The sequence below is a fragment of the Littorina saxatilis genome, linkage group LG13 (genome assembly GCF_037325665.1).
Source record: "Littorina saxatilis isolate snail1 linkage group LG13, US_GU_Lsax_2.0, whole genome shotgun sequence".
NCBI lineage: Eukaryota > Metazoa > Mollusca > Gastropoda > Littorinimorpha > Littorinidae > Littorina > Littorina saxatilis.
The window spans coordinates 25,902,886-25,924,768 of record NC_090257.1 but is presented as its reverse complement, the minus strand read 5'-3'; the positions used below and the strand labels follow the sequence as shown (position 1 = coordinate 25,924,768).

At 42.5% G+C, this 21,883-nt stretch overlaps 1 protein-coding gene across 3 annotated transcripts in view; it reads left to right on the top strand.

Moving 5' to 3' along the window:
* Nucleotides 1-21,883, top strand: part of LOC138945371 (phosphatidylinositol 3,4,5-trisphosphate 5-phosphatase 2-like) — a 42,786-nt gene that overhangs the window by 11,991 nt on the left and 8,912 nt on the right. For all 3 annotated transcript variants that reach the window (XM_070316800.1, XM_070316799.1, XM_070316798.1), the window contains exons 9-21: nucleotides 340-486; nucleotides 1,831-1,972; nucleotides 4,651-4,848; nucleotides 5,307-5,503; nucleotides 5,964-6,081; nucleotides 6,412-6,508; nucleotides 9,300-9,438; nucleotides 10,278-10,377; nucleotides 10,726-10,817; nucleotides 17,006-17,087; nucleotides 17,951-18,096; nucleotides 19,130-19,187; nucleotides 20,080-20,174. In XM_070316800.1, the coding sequence (XP_070172901.1) occupies nucleotides 340-486; nucleotides 1,831-1,972; nucleotides 4,651-4,848; nucleotides 5,307-5,503; nucleotides 5,964-6,081; nucleotides 6,412-6,508; nucleotides 9,300-9,438; nucleotides 10,278-10,377; nucleotides 10,726-10,817; nucleotides 17,006-17,087; nucleotides 17,951-18,096; nucleotides 19,130-19,187; nucleotides 20,080-20,174 (1,611 nt within the window). The remainder of the gene's footprint in view (nucleotides 1-339; nucleotides 487-1,830; nucleotides 1,973-4,650; nucleotides 4,849-5,306; nucleotides 5,504-5,963; nucleotides 6,082-6,411; nucleotides 6,509-9,299; nucleotides 9,439-10,277; nucleotides 10,378-10,725; nucleotides 10,818-17,005; nucleotides 17,088-17,950; nucleotides 18,097-19,129; nucleotides 19,188-20,079; nucleotides 20,175-21,883) is intronic.

The following is a 21,883-nucleotide window of genomic DNA, read 5'->3' as shown; positions in this document are numbered from 1 at the left end:
TTATGTGTAAGATTTTATATTTGTTCCATATTAGAAATGCAAAAATAGCAACCATTTATTCTTTGAAATCAACGTATGGGTCGCCTAAATGGTGGGGTAAAAATGGTAATACACGTAACAAAAAACATTCATGCTAAAAAGATAAAAAATAGAAAACAACATGCATGTACATCGGAGTTTTAGCCCATGAACGTTGAAGAAAAAGAAGCTTTTCATTGACTTATCTCTTTTTTCTGTTCTTAACCTATCCATTTTGTTTTGTTTTGTTGTTTTTTGTGGGGGTAGGGGGTGGTGTTCGGGGGTAATTGAGCAAGTAATGAATCAATTGTGTTGTTTCAGGCAGAGGAGGTGATCGACAACGCCAAGGAAGACCCCTATGACTATCCAGAAGAGGAAGAGGTGCTGGCACTGGCCAGACTTGACATCCAGACGCCGTGCCTCACTCTCAGAGGGCCCAGTGTTCGAATCCCTCTCTCCACCTTTGAGGTATATATAGTCAAACCTCCCCTGTGAGACCCCAGTGATATAAGACTTCCCTCTTGCTCTTTGTACGATCTTACTTTTTTTTGTGCTGTTCATAACCTCTGTAAATTTAACTCTATTTTAAGACTCCCTTCTATTTTAGATCTGGTTTTGATGAAGGATTGTTGCTTTCATGAGATATGATACCGATAAATGCACAGTCTGGCGGTGACCTTACCAGGGATTTTTTACTGCTGGTATGACGGACACGGGTCAACTTTATGTGCAGACCCAGAGACGGAAGCCATGTCCCACCCCCGTGTCATCACAATGGCACGTAAAAGACCTTGGTCATTCTGCCATAAGTGCAGGTGGCTGAATACACCTAAACACGCAGACACCTGCGTAGCGCGACTCCGTTGCTGCTAGCTTTCCACTGGGAGGAAGCGACCCGAATTTCCCAGCGATGGGACAATAAAGTAATGAAAATGAAATGAAAATGAAAAATGAAAAATGAAGTATCTGAGACAAACTGCATTCACCAATGGGAGTCGTGCAGATTAAGTGACACAACTTTTATGCCTCGCTATTATTGGTGTTATGACGTTTTTTCTAACTCTGTGTTGCTTTTGACGTCAGAAAGAACATGGTTAAGAAAGAGAGTTTTTGTTTGTGTGTGTGTGTCTGTGTTTGCCTTTGGTGTCTCTATGTATTTGTGTATGAGTGTGCGCCTGTGTTTGTGTGTGTACATCCATGTGTGTGTGTGTATGTCATGTGTGTGTGTGTGCAGGGGCGGACGAGGGGGGGGTTTCTGGGGTTTCCGGAAACCCCCCCCCAAGCCAAAAAATAAAAATATTTTTGTGTATTTTTTTGGGTTGAGTTTCAATTTTTGGGGTATTAATCAGTGACAAAATCTGCTGCCTGAAACTGGTAATGATCACCCTCAGAATGCACCAGATTGCACCATTTTGCATCTTTTTTTCCAAATTTTCCGGGGGGGCATGCCCCCGAACCCCCCTAGCAAGCTAGGTGCTTCGCGCCGTCGGCTCGGCGCTTCGCGCCTTCACACCCTTATCTTCACAATATACTTTTGGAAAACCCCCCCATAAAATGAACTGATCATCCCCTGGTGTGTGTGTGTGTGTGTGTGTGTGTGTTGACAGCTATGCTGCTGTATACATGTGAATGGAAGAGTGCGCTTCCAAATTCCTTGGCGTCCGGTCTAACAGTATAGACGTGTGATCTACAAGAAGAAGAAAAAGATGTCAGAGATTTTACTTTTGGAAAAGAGGGTCAAGAAGAGACATCTTGTCTTGGTTTGTTTCATCGGTGTTTGTCATTAAACTTGCACTGAAATGCGTTGTGCAGGTGAAGCTGCTGAAAGCAGGCAAGGTGCTGAACCAGGCAGCCAAGCTGAACCTGAACGTGGACATGCGACAGGGGCGACTCTTTGCCGTCAAGCCCTCCAAAGACTTCCTCGACTCCAGCAACACATTCACACATGATAAAAGTGAGGGGGGGGGGGGGGAGAGGTAGGGGGGGGGGGATGAGAAAAGGTAGGAGGGGAGGGAGAGAGAGAGAGAGGGGGGGAGGAGGGGAGGGAGGGAGAGAGGAAGGGAGAAAGAGAGAGAGGGAGAGAGGGGGGACGAAGAGAGAGATAGACAGACAGAGAGGTGTAGGTTGGTGTTTTTGCATTTATGAATGTATTGTGAGTAAAAAGTGTGGGGCGGGGATGTAGCTCAGTCGGTAGCGCGCTGGATTTGTATCCAGTTGGCCGCTGTCAGCGTGAGTTCGTCCCCACGTTCGGCGAGAGATTTATTTCTCAGGGTCAACTTTGTGTGCAGACTCTCCTCGGTGTCCGAACACCCCCGTGTGTACACGCAAGCACAAGACTAAGTGCGCACGAAAAAGATCCTGTAATCCATGTCAAAGTTAGGTGGGTTATAGAAACACGAAAATACCCAGCATGCTTCCTCCGAAAAATGGCGTATGGCTGCCTAAATGTCGGGGTAAAAAACGGTCATACACGTAAAATTCCACTCGTGCAAAAAACACAAGTGTACGTGGGAGTTTCAGCCCACAAACGCAGAAGAAGAAGAAGAAAAAAAAATTTGCTCCAGGGGCTTGCAACGTAGTACAATATATTACCTTACTGGGAGAATGCAAGTTTCCAGTACAAAGGACTTAACATTTCTTACATACTGCTTGACTAAAATCTTTACAAAAATTGACTATATTCCATACAAGAAATATTTAACAAGGGTAAAAGGAGAAACAGAATCCATTTGTCGCCTCTTACGACATGCTGGGGAGCATCGGGTAAATTCTTCCCCCTAACCTTGTGTGTCACATTGCAGTTTTACAGCGAGTGAAGAACACCAATAGAGTATGCACATAAGTACATCAGCCATGAAGTCAACATTTGTTGCGTGTCTCATTGCAGTTTTACATAAGTACATCAGCCATGTAGTCAACATTTGTTGTGTGTCTCATTGCAGTTTTACATAAGTACATCAGCCATGTAGTCAACATTTGTTGCGTGTCTCATTGCAGTTTTACATAAGTACATCAGCCATGAAGTCAACATTTGTTGTGTGTCTCATAGAGAATACTACATGGCTTGCTGTGTCGTACCAGATTTACACGAGTTGTTTTTCTAAATATTGAACTGCGAGCGAAAGCGAGCTGTTCACTATTTGAAAAAGCAACGAGTGTAAATCTGGTACGACACAGCAAGCCATGTAGTATTCTGTTTATCCTACATACTGTACTTACGTGTATTTTACTGAAAATGTATTGCAGACGAGGCAGCTAAATTGAAGACGCTTGTTTTGGAACCTCGATCGCTTCTAAAGCCTCGTGCAATCTCTTACGTCAAAGCAAAGAAACGTCACTCTGAAAGTGTGGCGTGACGTGTTAGTTCTAAAGATTCATCGAGGGTAATTAGCGAGCGCAATTTTTGTATCTATAATGACGTTTGTCTCGGTGACTTTGGCATCATAAGCAGTGGAAAAACAGGTCCCTGCCAGACTTGCTTGACATGACCTCTTTTACATGATATACACACGTGTGATTTGAACGATTATTATCTCACGGGTGTCTCTCTCACGTATGTAGGATAAATTGCAGTTTTACATAAGTACATCAGCCATGTAGTCAACATTTGTTGTGTGTCTCATTGCAGTTTTACATAAGTACATCAGCCATGTAGTCAACATTTGTTGCGTGTCTCATTGCAGTTTTACATAAGTACATCAGCCATGAAGTCAACATTTGTTGTGTGTCACATTCTAAAAAAAAAATAAAAAAAATAAAAAAACTGGCACATTTTGCGAAACATACCAAGACTAAAAATAAAAAAATAAAAAATAAAAAAAGCCATCCTACCAACCCTATTGTTTTTGGTCATGTTACCCTAAACCAACATATATTTTTCTCTAGCCATCCCTCCCTCCTTAAGCCTTAAAGCTAGTATCTTTTAAAAATATAGTACATGACATGTACTATCATCTTTATTATCATCCTCTCTCTCTCTCCCCCTCTCTCTCTCTCTCTTTACATACTGTACTTTCCGGGTGACAAGGCGCTTCGTTATCTAAGACGCACCCCCTTCTTTAAAAAAAAAATTGTAATCCAGTCACCCATTGGACGCAGGGGACCGATAGGGCGCACCAAAATGACCCAGTTTTTGCCACGAGAGGTGGTTCCCCTGTCATATCTGAGAGAGGAAACACTTCCTGCATCGGGGTCAGTGACCGGTCAGTGACCGACTTTAACTGAGTGAAAATATGTGTGCTCTGTGTGTGCGGCCAGATCAAAGGCATTGTGATAGCTGGGTGGCCTTGTTAAAAGACACGACCTTCTTCCCAGGGGTCAATGACCCAGTTTTTGCCATGAGAGGTGGTTCCCCTGTCATATCTGAGAGAGTTTAACAGAGTGGAAATCTGTGTGTGCGGCCAGATCAAAGGCAGGGCAGTACCAAGTAGCTGAAACATGCATTATCACAAGTTGTTTGACTGGTACTCAAGCGGTCTCTTTGATTTTTTTCGTATTTCATACACGGATTAGGCGCTTCGTTATACAAGACGCAGGGGTCGAACTCGAGGAAAAAAGTCGCGCCTTATGACCCGGAAAGTACGGTAAGTACATCAGCCATGAAGTCAACATTTGTTGCGTGTCACATTGCAGTTTTACAGCTAGTGAAGAACACCAAGGATAACAGTCGCCTGGACGTGGTGATGGAGGGCAAGAAGAAGTTCACCTATCAGTTCGACAGCGCACACGAGAGAGAAAACTTCTGCCTGCAAGTCCGACAGATGAAAATGTTGCACTCACAAGAGACGGAGGTCGACAATCTGTCCATTTTCATTGGCTCTTGGAACATGGGTAAGAGTACTTTTGAGAGAGAAAAAAAATCATAAGCCAGGAAAGAGAGGGAGGGAGAGAGAGACAGACAGACAGACAGACAAGACAGACAAGACAGACGGACAGACAGACAGAGAGACAGTGAGAGAGACAGTGAGTCTGTGTCTGTGTATTTGTGTGTGTGTGTATCTGTGCATGTAGACATAACGATACTTAGATAGCTCAGCTTTCATTTTCAAAAGTACAGCAACATCATATATGAACATCATCTGCATTTTCAGAAATTTCAAATTCAAAAAAGCAGACAAGATTTTTCTTTTCTTTCTCTAATATCAACCACATTGTAACTTTTCTAAAAGGTTAATCAGTTTTCATCATTCATGAACATAGTCAACATTTTCTGGAATGACTAGAAGCGAAGAATTAGTTTTTCCTTCCGTGTTGCTGATATCAACGGCACTGCATAACCTTTTTAACAGGTAAATCAACTCCCACCAACACTCTCAAATTCTGGCTGCGTTGCTGGGGCGAGGGAAAGAGCAAGGATCGTACGTTGTCGCGGTTACCACATGACATGTACGTCATCGGCACACAGGAGAGCGGCATGGCGGACAAGGATTGGATCAACACCCTGAAGGCTACACTGAAAGCCACGCTCATGGTCGACGTGGAACTGGTTGGTTAATTCATGCTGTTATTATTCCGTATCCCATGAACTGTATTGTCTCTGGTTACTTTTTTTTAATGACTTGTGGAAAGAACTATGTCCTTTTAAAATAAGCTGAGGCAAACAGATTGCCACTGTTCAGTGGAGGTCTCAAGCGTACATGTCGTGACAGTGAATGATTGGCTCTGATTTCATGTCATGCAGTGTCTGGTGGGTCAAGGGTGGAGATTTTTACGATCTCCCAGGTCAACTTATGTGCAGACCTGCAAGTGCCTTATCCCCCTGTACATCATACCTGTCAACCTGTACGGGCTTGATAAACAAAAAGGGTCTCTGCCCGAACGTTATAACATTTAGAGGGTCACCTGGAATCCGTCCTGATTGGTCAAAAAGCCATATGGGGCACTGAATTGGTAATAACTAGTTTTAATGCTTATTGTCTGTGATTGTTGATGTGCTTTGTGTTTAGCTGGAGACGTGCACACTGTGGGGTCTGAGGTTGGCAATACTCATCTTGCCCCGACACCGCAACAAGATCAGCGTCATACAGAAATCCTCCGTTCGCACTGGAATCGCCAATGCACTGGGTACGGTTTCTATTTATTTGATTTTTGGGAACGTTGTTGTTTTTGCTACTATACGTTGAGTGTGTGTGTGTGTGCGTGCGTGCGTGCGTGTGTGCGTGTGTGTGTTTGACAGAGAGAGAGAGAATGGATGATGATAATGTTGATACTGTATTAAAAAACAAAACACTACCTTTAAGGCTAAGGGAGGGAGGAAGGGAGGGCTGGAGAGAGAGAGGAGAGAGAGAGAGGGAGAGAGAGAGAGAGAGGACATGCAGTATTACAAGCTGCTCTTGTTGTGTTCCTTTCTCTGGTACATCCTGTGAATGATTGTGTGCCATCTTGTCGCTGCAGGGAACAAGGGAGCAGTGGCTATCTCCTTCCTCTTCAACGGAACCTCGCTTTGCTTCATCAACGCTCACCTGACGTCAGGAGAGGAGCGCATGGAAAGGTGAGACCTCCCCACCTGGCTGATTGTGCTTAGTGATTTTAAATTCATTATCATCCACTAAAAAATGGGAAAACAGATGCAGTTGACTAGTGCATGATTTGCCAATTTAAACCAGTAAGATACAACAACATACACACAAATTCAAAATTGGGTTAACAGGAATTGGTACTGTAAGGAAAAACTGAAAAAAAAGCACCCCCCCCCCCCCCCCCCCCAATATCTTTGCTCGTGTGTCCCATTGTTTTCAAACTGTTCACTGCTCTGTGTTCTTAGCTTAGGTGATATCCCAGGTAGAGTGCTGCATAGCGCAAATTTATGTGTTATTGAAAAAAAATAAAAATAAAAGTGAGATGGTGGTGGAGTAGTCTGAATTGAGTTATAGTCCTGCATGGACCACCCCGCATATTGCACTTATCATTGCTAGCCATGGCCTCTTCCAACCAAGCAAGGCAGCTAGGCATCCACTGGAAAGGGGCCACCTCCCTAGCTTCACCTGCCAAATATTGCCACCTGCATGGACCATTTCTAGTTCACCACTCCCCATAGTTGATTATAGGGACCACCTGCTAGATGGTTGAACAGCTCTTGTCTCAGACCTTCCCAGGGGAAATGTTAGGTAACATAGTACCTGTGTGTGTCCCCTAATGCAAGCCTCACCACCACCTCATACTGTATATGTCTGCTTTGTTCAGTTCTATACCATGCGTTTTGTTTTAAAGAGACTCTGCTGGTATTCGTTAATTTCTTGTAGAAAAAAGATCGTTATTTTTCGTGTTCATGTACTGTGGATGGTTTGCATGATGTTTTTGTATTCTTCTTGCTGAGTTTTATAATGTTGTAAATTTGCGTGAGCTGGTTAGATTTTGGGTGCCGTCAGGAACAGGGATAGGTGTGTCAAGTGTGAATTAATGCAAGAGTTATTTCCCTTCAGTTTTTTTTGACACTATAACGCAGTTGGTAATGATTTTTCATGGCTGTCAACTTTCGGGCATGAAAGTGCCTTCTCTAGGTTATGTGTGTGAAACAAACAGTCGAATAAAAGTTTTCAACAATTTGAGAAATGCGAAAAAAAGTTAGAATTGCATTAGGAAGTGACCCGACAAAAATGTAACTCAGTGATGAAAGAGTTTTCTCCCTTGACATTATTGCGGGCAATATAAAAATTCCAACGTGTCGCTAACTTTAACAAGGCAATGTCTTGCTTAGTGGTTGGATTATGCATTGTTAATTCATAACCTGAAGGTGGGGAGAGTACTAGTAGCTATAGCCTTGGTTCAGTGATTTTCAAAAAGGACTGGGTAGCCGAGTGGTAACGCACTTGCGCTCGGAAGCGAGAGGTTGCGAGTTCGACCCTGGGTCAGGGCGTTAGCAATTTTCTCCCCCCTTTCCTAACCTAGGTGGTGGGTTCAAGTGCTAGTCTTTCGGATGAGACGAAAAACCGAGGTCCCTTTGTGTACACTACATTGGGGTGTGCACGTTAAAGATCCCACGATTGACAAAAGGGTCTTTCCTGGCAAAATTGTATAGGCATAGATAAAAAATGTCCACCAAAATACCCGTGTGACTTGGAATAATAGGCCGTGAAAAGTAGGATATACGCCGAAATGGCTGCGATCTGCTGGTCGATGTGAATGCGTGATGTATTGTGTAAAAAATTCCATCTCACACGGCTTAAATAGATCCCTGCGCCTTGAGCCTGAGTCTGGAGATACGCGCACGATATAAGACTTCAAATATAACATTAGTGACTCCTATGTCCTTTCACCACACACATTTAAAACCCTGCACAAAAAGCAGCAAGCAGACCTAGGAACCCATACGATTTTGCCATATTCTGTATGCAAGATTGTCTGGAATACGATCAGTACGGTCAGTGGATAAGAAATACGACAAGAAAAATTCCTACATTACTTTTCCTCACATCGAAGCCGATCCAGTATTTTGACACATGATTACTGTTTTTGTCAGTAAATATTGAACGAGCATTTGTTTCAAATGTATTGGTAAACTTAATTAACTGTGCGACGGGCGCCTGTGAAGCATGTTTGAATCATGGATGTTCAAATGCTGTGTGGAGTACGCTCATTTTACTGAAAATACACCAAGTTTGTTTGAGAATACTCCAAGTGCAAAACAGGGGTTCCCAGGTATGTGCAAGGCTGTTGATGTTTGGAGTGATTATATTCCAGAACAGATCAGTGTCACTGTGACGCTGTGAATGATTGTTTATGTGGGAAAGGATTGAAGGCCATCCTCCCCCCCCCCCACCCCCCCCCTGTGAATGATTGTTTATGTGGGAAAGGATTGAAGGCCATCCTCCCCCCCCCCCCCCCCTGTGAATGATTGTTTATGTGGGAAAGGATTGAAGGCCATCCTCCCCCCCCCCCCCACTCCCCACACATCTCCCCGATTAAAGTTCCCTCTTATCCCTCCCTTTTAAGACTCCATTTTTCCATTCTTGTTCATGACTTCTTCTGTACATTTTTGTCCCATTTTGAAACCTTTTGTTTTAAGACTTTTTTTTTCTTCTTTTTTTCTTCTTTTTTTTTTTGGGGGGGGGGGGATCAGCTTTTTTTTCAATGAGATATTAGGGCTTACAAACGGAGATGCTTTATTTTGTTTTAAGACCTGATTTTTTCAGATTTGTGAAAGTCTCAGAAGGTAACACTGTACTCTTGAAATCTCTGATCCTTTCCCAACATAAATCATGCTGCTGAAATTCTCAGTGAACATACTAGTTGTTTTCAGCAAGAAACAAATACAGTGACATGAATGATTAAATTTTCTTCAGACGCCATGCCAATTTCCGAGACATTCTGAAGGGCCTGTCTCTGGGACCCAAGAACCTAGAGGCCTACGACGTGACGCACAAGTTCCATCACGTCTTCTTCTTCGGTGATCTCAACTACAGGGTGGAGGATTCTATTCAGGTCTGTAAAAAAATGCATGCACACACACGCATGCACCAATACACACACACACACACACACACACACTCACACACACACACATGCACACACACACACGAGCGCATGTGCACAATCACACACACACACGCATGCACCAATGCACACACACACACACACACCGTACTGCCTTCTTCTTCAGTGATCTCAACTACATTGTTGAGGATTCTATTCACATGAGTCTGACAAGATATTCACTGCTGACTCTGTCTTTTACAAATAATGTAGTTTAAACGTGCACAGAGGGGGGTGTGGAGGGGGAACAGAGGGATTGTGATGGTGGTGGAAATCGACACACCTTCAATCTTGAATTGACTTGGAGAGGACAGCAAGTTTTGCCCTGCAGTCCGGACTGATGATCTAACAGCGAACCACAAGAAGAAGAAGAATGGCCTTTTCAGCACATTTACCCAAAAAGATCAATCCTGGGACCATGCACCTTTGGCAAGTTACAACACATGCACAGAGAATAAAGTCATCGAGCGCCTTTAGGACCTAGAATGTGACCCTCCACCACGAAATGAGTCGCATGTCACCTCGCGTGGTTCTGCGCTAGGCTTAATATAAGTCCGGGGAGTGTCTGGTAACAGTGTGAGGGTCACCTTAGTCACAGGCTTATAACTCAAACAGTTTTCACTCTTTTCTAAAATGGGTTTCACCACTGGATAGGGCATAAAAAAACTTGTTAGGAAAATGTAAAAATATGAAAATCATGCAAAGGTGACATGCGACTCATTTTGTGGTGGAGGCCCGTCACAAATGTAAAACATGGTAGTGTACATGAGGTGTGTTTTGTTGTTCAGAATGTGCTGATGAAGGCCGAACAGAGAGACCTGCGGTACCTGATTGACAGAGATCAGCTTCGCCGGGCACAGTCGGAAAAGAAATCCTTTTTCGCTTTCAGTAAGTGTTATATGCTCCTTGAAGCCAAGGTTATTCATTTTTGAGTTGTAAAAATGGACAAAAGTAAAATTAAACACTGGGATGAAGGGAGTTGGGGGGGGGGAGGGGGTGGGGGTATGGGGAGGGGCAGTATACGTACCATTTGATTTTGCTATGCATGTATGTGTGTGTTTGTGTGTTTTAATTTTGGTTTTAATTGATTATGTTTGATTTGATAGATGTTGGTATATCGACACATTTGACATTATTTTTACTGTGTTTTTTATTTTAATGTATTATATTTCTCATTTTGGCGCTTGTCCTGCAAGTTAATAATTCAATCCTAATTGTACATTCTTGTGATTGCAGATGAGTCAGAAATCATGTTCATGCCAACCTACAGACTAGAGCGACATACGCCTGGATACAAATATGACTGGCGCAAAGTCAAGAAAACAGGAGTATGTATATTTTTGTTTGCCAGTTTGGATTGTTGAGATAATACTACACTGTGTTTCATTTCAGGCACTCTCTGCTCCAGGCTGGCTCCAGCTAAAAATAACCGGCAAGAACCACCCTCATCCCCCTATTTACCCTCCCTTTCCTTTCCTCCCCCCATTTCCCTCCTACCCGGCCCCATTCACAGTGGCGCCTGACAGACGACTCTTTCTTTGTCTGCAGCTAGCGTGGCCAGCAGCTGCTGTGTTGATAAGGTTCTGTAGCTCGCGCGCTCTAGAGAGAGCCTAAAAACAGTGAGAACGTTTTCTGCACTGTTCAGAATGCCTGATAAGTGGCCCTCTATATACTCCCGCAAGGAAATAGTCTCCATGCGTAGGGTGTAATACTTGAAAGTAGAACAGTGGTTATACATTGTATACTCTTGAGAATAGAATAACAGGTGACCTTTCTTTTCCATTTTGGAGGTTTGTCAATGACGCCGAAGATGCTTACTCATGGCGGTGTTTTCCAATGTGTGACTGTGTGTGTGTGTGCGTGCGTGTGTGTGTGTGTGTGTATGTGTATGTGTACATGTGTGTGTGTGTGTGTGTGTGTGTGTGTGTGTGCGTTCGAAATATATACAAACAGTAGAGTATATCGTATTTACATACATATTATGCCAAGGACTACTAGTAAAAGTCATTGATGGTGCGCATGTAAAATTTGTTTTGCGTTTATATAATTATAAAATTCAAAATAGTGTAGATATAAAATTCAAAATAGTGTAGATAATGTCAGTAACATATAAGAAAGAAAAAAGATCTTACGGCAATACATGTTCATGAAAATTGTTAGCTGCATGTGAATAAAACAAAAAAGCTTACCTCACGGCCCTCCTATACAAGTCTCACAAACTTGTATATATACCACAGGAGAAAAAAAAATAGCTCGCGCGCGCTCACCCAAATCCGCTCGAAGTGCCACATGATATTAGCCCCAGACAACACATAGGCGGATAATACATGTATGTCAATCGTATGAAACAAAACATGCCACAATTTACAAGACAGAAAAAAGGCTAAATGAGAGAATTAAAAAAGGTGTTTGCTCTTCAAGTAAATAATTATACCACACCTTACAGATCTGAAAAACACATGTATGCTACAGTTAAATAAACAGGAAACCCAACATCCGAAAGCACGGCACAATCTATAAGAGGACAGAAGACAACACAGTAAACAAAACATCATAATCAATGTGTCACAATAAAAGAACACAAAATATTGGAAAAAAAGACAAAGGTAATCCCTAAGTACACTGATATATACATGTACAACACTTTACAAAATATATATACAAACAACAGAGTATATACAGTCGTATTTAAAAACATATTATAGGCATGCGTATGGTGCGCATGTGAAATTTGTTTTGCGTTTATATAATTCAAAATAGTGCAATTAATGCCTGTAATATAAAAGAAAGAAAAAACGGTCTTTCAATACATGTTCATGCAAATTGTTAGCTGCATGTGAAGAAAACAAAAAGCCTACCTGACCCTGCAACTGTTGGTCAGTAATCCAATAGCAGCACACAAGTCGATTTGAAAGTTTTTCAACACAGTTTTTCACTCGTATTGTTCTCACAAACTTGTATATATACCACAGGAAAGAAAACTCGTCGATCCGACGACAATTTAACGTTTGTTTCATTATCGCAAACAAAACAGAACAGACAAAACGAAACAAAACAACACAGCACAACAGTTGGGGTTGTTATTTCTCTGAGATGCTGAAGAAAAAAAAGATGACGTGCATTGTAATGGAATAGAGTGGGTGTAATTTCAAACTAAACGGTTCAAATGTGAGTGTAAACACACTCTTTACGCGGGATCACATTCCCTCACACGCATATGAACACACACACACACACACACACACACACACACACACACACACACACACACACACACACACACACACACTATGTACATTTTTAGAAAGAAAAACAAAACAAAAACACAATGTACATTGTTAGAAGAAGAAAAAAACCAATATGTACAATTTTAGAAGAAAAACAAACAACAAAAAACAATGTTTTAGAGCTGTTATTGTGTCAATATGCTAAAGGCCTCAATGACTTTTTATCATTCTTGTTTAGGATTTTGTTTTTGGCGGGGTGTCAAGCAGCATCGGTGAGGTCTTAATTTGTTGCTCTTTCATTAACTGGCAAAGTTGCTGTCCCTTGTTTTTCATGCCCCAAACTCTCCTTTTCAAATTGTTGACGTCAGAATGTATTTTTTCGCCGCCCTGTTCACCCATCAAACCAAGCCCCATCCCCCACCTGTCCATAAACTCTACACAATGTGCTTCAAGTATGTGCTGCTTTGGGATGACATTAACGTTGTCAAGGCACACGTTACCTCTGTAGAACTCCATGTATTCAGAAATAGCTACTTGGATGCCAGGAAGGTCATCTTTCCCAACTGGTTTTGTGTGTGACACAAGCCTGTGCACACTGGAGTAAAGACTGTTCAAACGGGTGTGTTTGTCTTTGATTTGACCTGCAAGGGTGTGCACGCCATAATCATCTGTCAGGATAAATGCCCTTCTTTCTACGCTGTCTGCTACGGCAGTAATCACTTCATCTTTAATGTATTTGTTGCAGTGATTCCCATTGAAGCTACCACCAAAAAAGGCCTGAGGTGTTATGCTATGCTTATTCAAAATCTCAGTAACCCCTGCAACTGTTGGTCCTTCAGATCTGTCGAAGACTGTAAACGTTTTCAGATTAAGTTTCCCTTTTTCTCGGAGATTATACATTTTTCTGACACACCTTCTGAATGCTTCGGTAGTGTTGTCAATCACCACCAAACGCTCTTCACTCAGTTTTATTTTAGAAAGGGCATCTGCTATTTGCTTGTCAAGCTGGTGACACTCATTTGCAAGAAGATCGTGGTGTTTGTTCACAACACCAAGGAGCAAATGAAGGTAAGGCGGCGCTACATGACTCACTTTGACGTCCCATATTGGAGCACGAATGACGTTGTAGTGGTCTTTGGCATGTTTTTTGTCACTGCCAGATTCTTGGTACCCTATGAGGTCTTCTTTCATGTTTCTTAACGTTCTTTTGGGGGCTTTTTCTCTTGGACTCCATTGCATTTGCGTTTTGGAAGTCTTGCACCAAAGACATGGATAACTACTCTGGGCTCCTGACAGTCCATACATTTTTGACTGGAAATCATAATCCCCAAACATAAACACTCGCAGCCTTTTTCCTTTCCACATCATGCCGTTGACAGCACTAACTCCCTCTTTAATAGTGCTGCCTAAAATCTTTTCAAGGTTTTCAGCACAATCTTTGGCTTCAGTCATCACAACCAACTTTGAGTTCGCATTTGGATTGTGGAGATTTGCTACTTCAAGAACAACTTTAAAACTCCCCCCTCCATGGTCACCCCCGATTTTAACCCAAATTTCATTTTCTGGCAAGGTGTTGTTATGCCATGTTAGCATGTTCTTCTTGTCGTACTGGTCTAAGAGATCCGTTACAAACTTGGGCCAGCTGACAATAGAAGACACGGGAATGCCCCTAACTTCCTCTTTCTTTGTCGCTTTGTTGATGCATGAGAGACGTAATGTGTAAACTTCTATTTTCCCACAAAGCACTCCCTCCTGAAATTCCCTCTCCTTTTTCTCACACTCCATTTTTATTCCCATTGCCTTGTTTAATTTTCGCAACTGCCTTTGTTTTGCCCAGCTAAGTGACAGTTTTGCTCTAATTTGAGCTGCTGATTTTGAAGAGACGCGTGCCTGTCCCAACCCAGCTGTTTTCAGAATGTCATCCCTTTTGCGCTTTGTAGTGTGCTTGAGTTCAGTGCTTTGTTGTTTTATTATGTCAGCTTCCGTGGAACCGGAAATTTCTTTTCTCAAGTTGGCAATTTCCTTTGCTCTTCTCTTCCTCATTGGAGTAGAAACTAGCGCTGATGACTTTTTCGCTCTCACAATTTTCTTTAGGACAAGTGGCTGTGCTTTTGTCTTACATATCAACGTCTTCTTGTCATCTGACTGTGCCAGTTTCACCCTAACTAAGCCAGTTAAATACTCTTCCTCTTTTTTTGTCAAAGGTGCTTGCAACTGTTCTATTGGGCGGAGTTGGGTTTGTGGTTTGTTTTTTGACAAAACAGTGTTAGTATCTGTTGCTTTCTGTGACTGAGATACAGACTTTGCTACAGGTGTGTTATCGTTTGATTCTGCTGGGGCTTGGGTTTGAAATGATGTTGAAGCAGCTGACACGACGACTGTGTCATTGTTAGTACTTACATCACTCTGACTCTGAGTCGTACCCTTGCGAGATGTCAGCAGGTCGAACAGACGTTTTTTGACCACACGGCTTGCGGTTTTTGTTTCAGGTGTTGAAGAACACTGTGGCTGAAAGGTTTCAACAATAGAAGTGCTTGTACAGGCATCAGTACTGTCAACACATGTGCCTTTTCTTTGCGGGCTAGCAGCTTTTTCACTGGCTTTTCTTGGTTTCTTACGACTACCAGCCATTTGTTCGGCAAACGTTCTACACACACTACAGTCAGCTACTTCCACTTTGGAGTTGTATTGTGTCCACAACACCTTTGTTTTTTCAAGGTTATTATTCATTGCTTTTGACACACCTTGAGTTGGAATGTTAGTTTTTTTTAGTTGGCTGAGACGAGCAAAGCATGATGTACATAGTGTACTTGAGAAAGTGGTGCCATTGGCTTCTTCAGAAACGTGAATACCGTGAAACTGAAACAACACTGATGCGTAGCTTTTGCAATGCCTAATGGTATGATTTTTGTCCTTCGCTGTCTTTGATCTTCTGCCACACGTTCTGCACATAGCATTTAGCCTAAATATGTGGAGATCTTCCGTATGTTGCACTGCCGCCATTCTTAACTGAGACACCTTAAATCAATAAATAGAGTGACTACAAATTAAAAGAAAATGACACAAATAAACAAGCAAAACCATGTACACACATACAGACAGGCAAGAACATAAGCACAACTACAGTCACAACATTAATTTAAGAATAAACACGTCACATGCTTAAGAACAAAAAAGAAGGGGGAAAACACAAAACAAAACAAACAAGATGAAATGCACGACAGTCAACAGAGCTGCATATAATAGCGTACTGTAGCGAGTGCCTGTTCCGAGAACCTGCGCGTGGGTTAATTCACACAACTTACCCCACAAAAGTGCTTCAGAAATCATACACAAACACCTTTAACCTAACTTGTTTTCACTCTATCACACAGTTAAGACTAAGTACTTACTGATGGCAAAATAAAAACACAGTCGGTTGGGCTGTTATCAGTATTCAGTGTGATTATAAACTGATATACAACGCGCAAATTCTGTTTCTTTTAACAGGAACAAAGAACAAGAGCTGAGTGCCAGTGATATTAGTATTACCACAAAATCAAACAAAACGAGTCGAATGAATAAACTCCAGTTTGCACCAACACAATGCCTGTATATTCAAGTAACAAAATACACAAGATGAACATAATCCCAGGTGTAAGTCACTGAAACGATCCCTTTTTCACACCAAGAATCACGTATTTTGTTCAAACTGGCGCCATCGCACACAAGCTCCATAGAGCCTTTGTCTGCTAGAGACAGCGCGCGAAAGGGAATCAAGGTCACTGGCCGCGCCGCGGCACGCTATAAGTGAGCCAACGAGCTATAAGCGAGTTCAGCTGAAAGTGCAAATCTCGCACCAAATAGAACAGTGTGACTATCACTCGAAATGTTTGCACCTTTCTTGACAGACAGACAGGCAGGCAGGCAGGCAGGCAGGCAGAGAGAGAGAGAGAGAGATATTACACTCTTTGTGTATATGTGTGTGTTTGTGTGTGTGTGTTTGTGTGTGCGTGTGTGTGTGTGTGCTATATGTGTTTCCAAGTTTACGATTTGAAACTTGAGAATTTACTTGAGACAAACAATATCGGGAGAGAAGACTTTCAGTACATGCAGTACAGTAAGTCACTGTCAAGTAATGAGCATGTATATTGTGCTGTTCAGGAGAGAAGACTTTCAGTACATGCAGTACAGTAAGTCACTGTCAAGTAATGAGCATGTATATTGTGCTGTTCAGGAGAGAAGACTTTCAGTACATGCAGTACAGTAAGTCACTGTCAAGTAATGAGCATGTATATTGTGCTGTTCAGGAGAGAATCAACGTCCCGTCCTGGTGCGACCGAATCCTCTGGACTTCCTTTCCCGGCACTTTCCTTGAGAACTCTGCCTACGGTAAACATTGCACGCTCATTAAACAGTGAAACACCCACCCCCACCCCACCCCCCACCCCCAAGTGCAAGTTAGAATGTATGCACCAATGATTATTTGTAATTGTGACATCACATTTGCAGACATTTACATTGCATTTTAGTTTTGATTACTTGCTGAAAAGTTGAAAACTTGCTGGTCAAAGTAAAATGTTAGCTGTTTGTTAGATACTTATGATGCTCAGAAGCTGTTCAACTCAGGTACCATGAGGGGATAAGTTCATGTTGACATCACTTAAGATATTATTTCTCTCCCCGACGGGCACAGTGGCCTAGTGGATAAGACATCGGCCTCCTAATCGGAAGGTCGTGAGTTCAAAACCCGGTTGCAGACGCCTCGTGGGTTAAGGGTGGAGATTTTTCCGATCTCCCAGGTTAACTTATGTGCAGACCTGCTAGTGCCATATCCCCTTGGTGTGTACACGCAAGTAAAAGAACAAATCCTCACAGAAAAGATGTAATCCATGTCAGAGTTGGGTGGGTTATAGAAACACGAAAATACCCAGCATGCTTCCCTTGAAAGCGGCGTATGGCTGCCTAAATGGCGGGGTAAAAATGGTCATGCACATAAAAACCCACTCGTGCTAAAGTGAACGTGAGAGTTTCAGCCCATGAACAAAGAAGAAGAAGAAGATATGTCCTTCTTCTTCTTCTCGTTCACTCCTTTTAGACAATCCACTCCTGTGGCACGCACGAATGCCGCCATCTTTTATAGAGCCACCAGGTTGCCAAACTACTTCTCGTGCAGGGGGGTCTCAAGCTTCTTTTTTCTCCCTGCAGCGAGTATTCTTGTAGAAGGTGTTATTAGATGTTATTTCTGTCTCTAGGTTCAGTGGACAACCTGCTGAACAGTGACCACCGGCCGGTGTTTGGGTCGTTCGTGCTGGGAGTGACGTCGCAGTTTGTACAGAACAGAGCGTCGCTGTCAGACAACTCCACCGTCACGCTCGTCTTCAAGACCATTGAGGCCCAGGTACAGTGCAACCTCCGTTTTAGACCACGATGCCCCTTTATGACCTGATTGTTCTGATTTTCTAATACTTGATAATGACTGCAGGAATGTGTTCCTTCATTTTAAGACTGTGACATAGGAGGCCTGGGGAGGGGGGTGGTGTGGAGAGGGGGGTGCATAGCTGCCAACCCTCCTGGATTTTCCGGGAATCTCCAGAATTTGACAACTTCTCCCTGCTCATATTCAAGACTAAACGGTCCCCCTGGACCCCCTGGTTCCTGGATTTTGACTTCAGAAGGTTGGCAGCTATGGGGGTACCCCCCGCGGGTTAGGGGGAAGAATTTACCCGATGCTCCCCAGCATGTCGTAAGAGGCGACTAACGGATTCTGTTTCTCTTTTTACCCTTGTTAAGTGTTTCTTGTATAGAATATAGTCCATTTTTGTGAAGATTTTAGTCAAGCAGTATGTAAGAAATGTTAAGTCCTTTGTACTGGAAACTTGCATTCTCCCAGTAAGGTAATACATTGTACTACGTTGCAAGCCCCTGGAGCAAATTTTTTATTAGTGCTTTTGTGAACAAGAAACAATTGACAAGTGGCTCTATCCCCTCTCCCCCCTTTCCCCGTCGCGATATAACCTTCGCGGTTGAAAACGACGTTAAACACCATATAAATAAAGAAAGAAAGAAAAGCTATGGGGGTGGTGTGGAGGGGGAGATGGAGGTTGAACCGAAGAGAGAACTGCACAATGACCTTCTTTACAAAAGATTATGTGTGTTTCTTCCGATGGTGGGTGGGTGTTTAAGGGTGGGGACGATAGAGTTGTGTGTTTGTTTGTGGGAGGGGGGGGGGGGGGGGAGATGTTACAGAACTATTCACCTGAACAATTTGAATATTGAATATAAAATCATGTTGTACACCATGTCAGACAGTCGTGAGATCTAGCTGTTCTTGTTGATGATGTAGAAAGTTGACACTAGATCACAAGATGTGACATGTGATGTGTCTGAAACAAATGTCTGCATGTTGTGAGTGCCTCTATTCCTTGTTACAGATCCAGACATCATTCAAACAGTGCTACCTGTTGGAGTTCACGTCACCCTGTTTGCCCGGTACGTCTTCCTTTGGCACAGCAGCTAGTTCAGATAGTGTGCAAGTAAAACGACTGGTTAAAGCTGAAGTGGTTTCTGTGTACTCAGTTTAATTCTGCTGTTAACAGGCTATTATAGTATTATGTTTTTGATATTATCTGCAACATTTGAACGAAACACATGATTGAATGCCAAAGAAAGAAGATTTTTATGAGAAGCTACCAATGATCTTCATTGAAAGTCTATTCTTACAGTGCAAAACAATTGATATGGATGGAATTTGTTGGGGCGTAGCAGGTGTACTCCTAAACAGCACTGAGTCATCTTTGGGCAAAGAAAATGAATGTGTGATCATGTAAAAAGGATGCTGGGTAAAAGAAGAGAGCATCTAGAAATGCTTCACTGGAAATGCAATGTGCTGAAAGTAATTCACAGCATACAATTCAGCCCATCAGCCTTCTTTTACTCTATAAAACCTTTTCAGAAAGCGAAGTTTTTAAACTCTGGATGTATTTGCAGACCCATTATAGCCTCCTTTTACTCTATAAAACCTTTTCTAAAAGCGAAGTTTTTAAATTCTGGATGTATTTGCAGATATCAGCCAATCATTCTCCTTTTACTCTATAAAACCTTTTCTGAAAGTGAAGTTTTTAAATTCTGGATGTATTTGCAGATATCAGCCAATCATTCTCCTTTTACTCTATAAAACCTTTTCTGAAAGTGAAGTTTTTAACTTTTGAATGTGTTTGCTGACATCAGCCCATCAGCTTCCTTTTACTCTATAAAAATCTTTTTCAGAAAGCGAAGTTTTAAAGTGTGAATGTATTTGCTGACATCAGCCCATCAGCTTCCTTTTACTCTATAAAAAACCTTTTTCAGAAAGCGAAGTTTTAAAGTGTGAATGTATTTGCAGACATCATCTACTGTGAGCCGAACAAGGCGTTTGGCGACTGGCAGAAGTCTGGCATGTGCAGTAATCCTCTCTGGGACTTTGATGAGCTGCCTCAGGTTGGTTAATCTTTTTGTGAGAGAGAAACTTTAATCTGTTCTGGCTGACTTTGTCTCAATACAATTGCCTGAACTGTCTGTCAGTCTGTCAGTTTGTCAGTTTTTCTGTCTGTATAATGTCTCTGTCAGAAAAAAATATATTTGAGACTTGAAATGTGCCATTGACATAGTCAGTGGATCCCCCCTTTTTAAGACCTTAAAAAAGTGGGAAAATTGGGTCTTGTTTTAAAAAGGGAGAAGTCTTAAATTGGGGGGGGGGGGGGAGTCTTAAAAAGGGGGGTTATCCACTGTATAGACAAATAAGATAGCAGAACAGAGCTCAGTAGCTCTACAGTTGTAGAAAATCTAGCTGAGCTTTAAATTCTGTGGAAGATTCTAAAGTCGTTTGTTAATTCCTGAATGCTCCCTAAGCTTCTCCGGCGCCAGGAGAACGGCTCTGCTTTATTTAACTGTTGCGTGCATAGTGGAACCCCACTTTTAAGAAATCTCCTTTTTAAGACACGATCTTTTCTGTTTAAACATGCTTCCATATTGAGACACCCCCCCCCCCCCTTTTAAGACCGGATTTTCTTAGATTTATGAAGGTTGTAATAGGAGGGTTTCACTGTGTTCACGGTTGGCCAAGTGGTAAGGCGTCCGCCCCGTGATCGGGAGGTCGTGGGTTCGAACCCCGGCTGGGTCATACCTAAGACTTTAAAATTGGCAATCTAGTGGCTGCTCCGCATGGCGTCTGGCATTATGGGGTTAGTGCTAGGACTGGTTGGTCCGGTGTCAGAATAATGTGACTGGGTGAGACATGAAGCCTGTGTTGCGACTTCTGTCTTGTGTGTGGCGCACGTTATATATATGTCAAAGCAACACCGCCCTGATATGGCCCTTCGTGGTCGGCTGGGCGTTAAGCAAACAAACAAACAAACAAACTGTGTTCAGAGTGCACTCTTCCCTTTGTTTCATAGATCGTCTCTGGGTTCTAAAAGAAAATGATGTATCTATGTGTCACATGTGTGTTGAAGCTGCGTTCCATGTGCTTAATATACCCTTTGTTTCAATTAGATTGTCACTAGTTTCTAAAAGCAAAGTCGTTTCACTGTGTATTATGTGTGGCCTGTGTGTTTAAGCTACGTTCTGATGCGCTTACTTCCCTTTGTTACTTAGATTGTCGCTAGTTTCTAACAAGAGGCGAAGCCTTCAAGGCTCACGTAAGAAATCGACAAACAGTAACACAAACTCAATCACTCCGTCACACATACACACACACACACACACACAGTAAGCATAGGCGACACTGTGCAAGAAAGCGAGACACTAGATCTAGATCTGTCTGTCTGCATGTAGCCTGTAACTTACAGGGACACGACTGCCAACTAGTCTCGGCCCGCTCAAAATAACAATGACGGAGACTTTCAGTAATTCCTTCGCGTGACGTCTAACCCTCTTACGCCATAATGTGACGTCTTCAAATGTTAAAGTTTCTACCACAGACATACACACGCACACACGCACAGACAGACACAGTTACGATCGCATAGGCTACACTTACGTGAGCCAAAAACAAGCGATATGTATCTATGTGTGACCCGTGTGTTGAAGCTACGTTCTGATGCGCTTACTTCCGTTTGTTTGATAGATTATTGCTAGTTTTAAAAGCAAATGATGTATCCATGTGTGACCTGTGTGTGGTTGCTACGTCCTTACTTCCTTTTGTTACT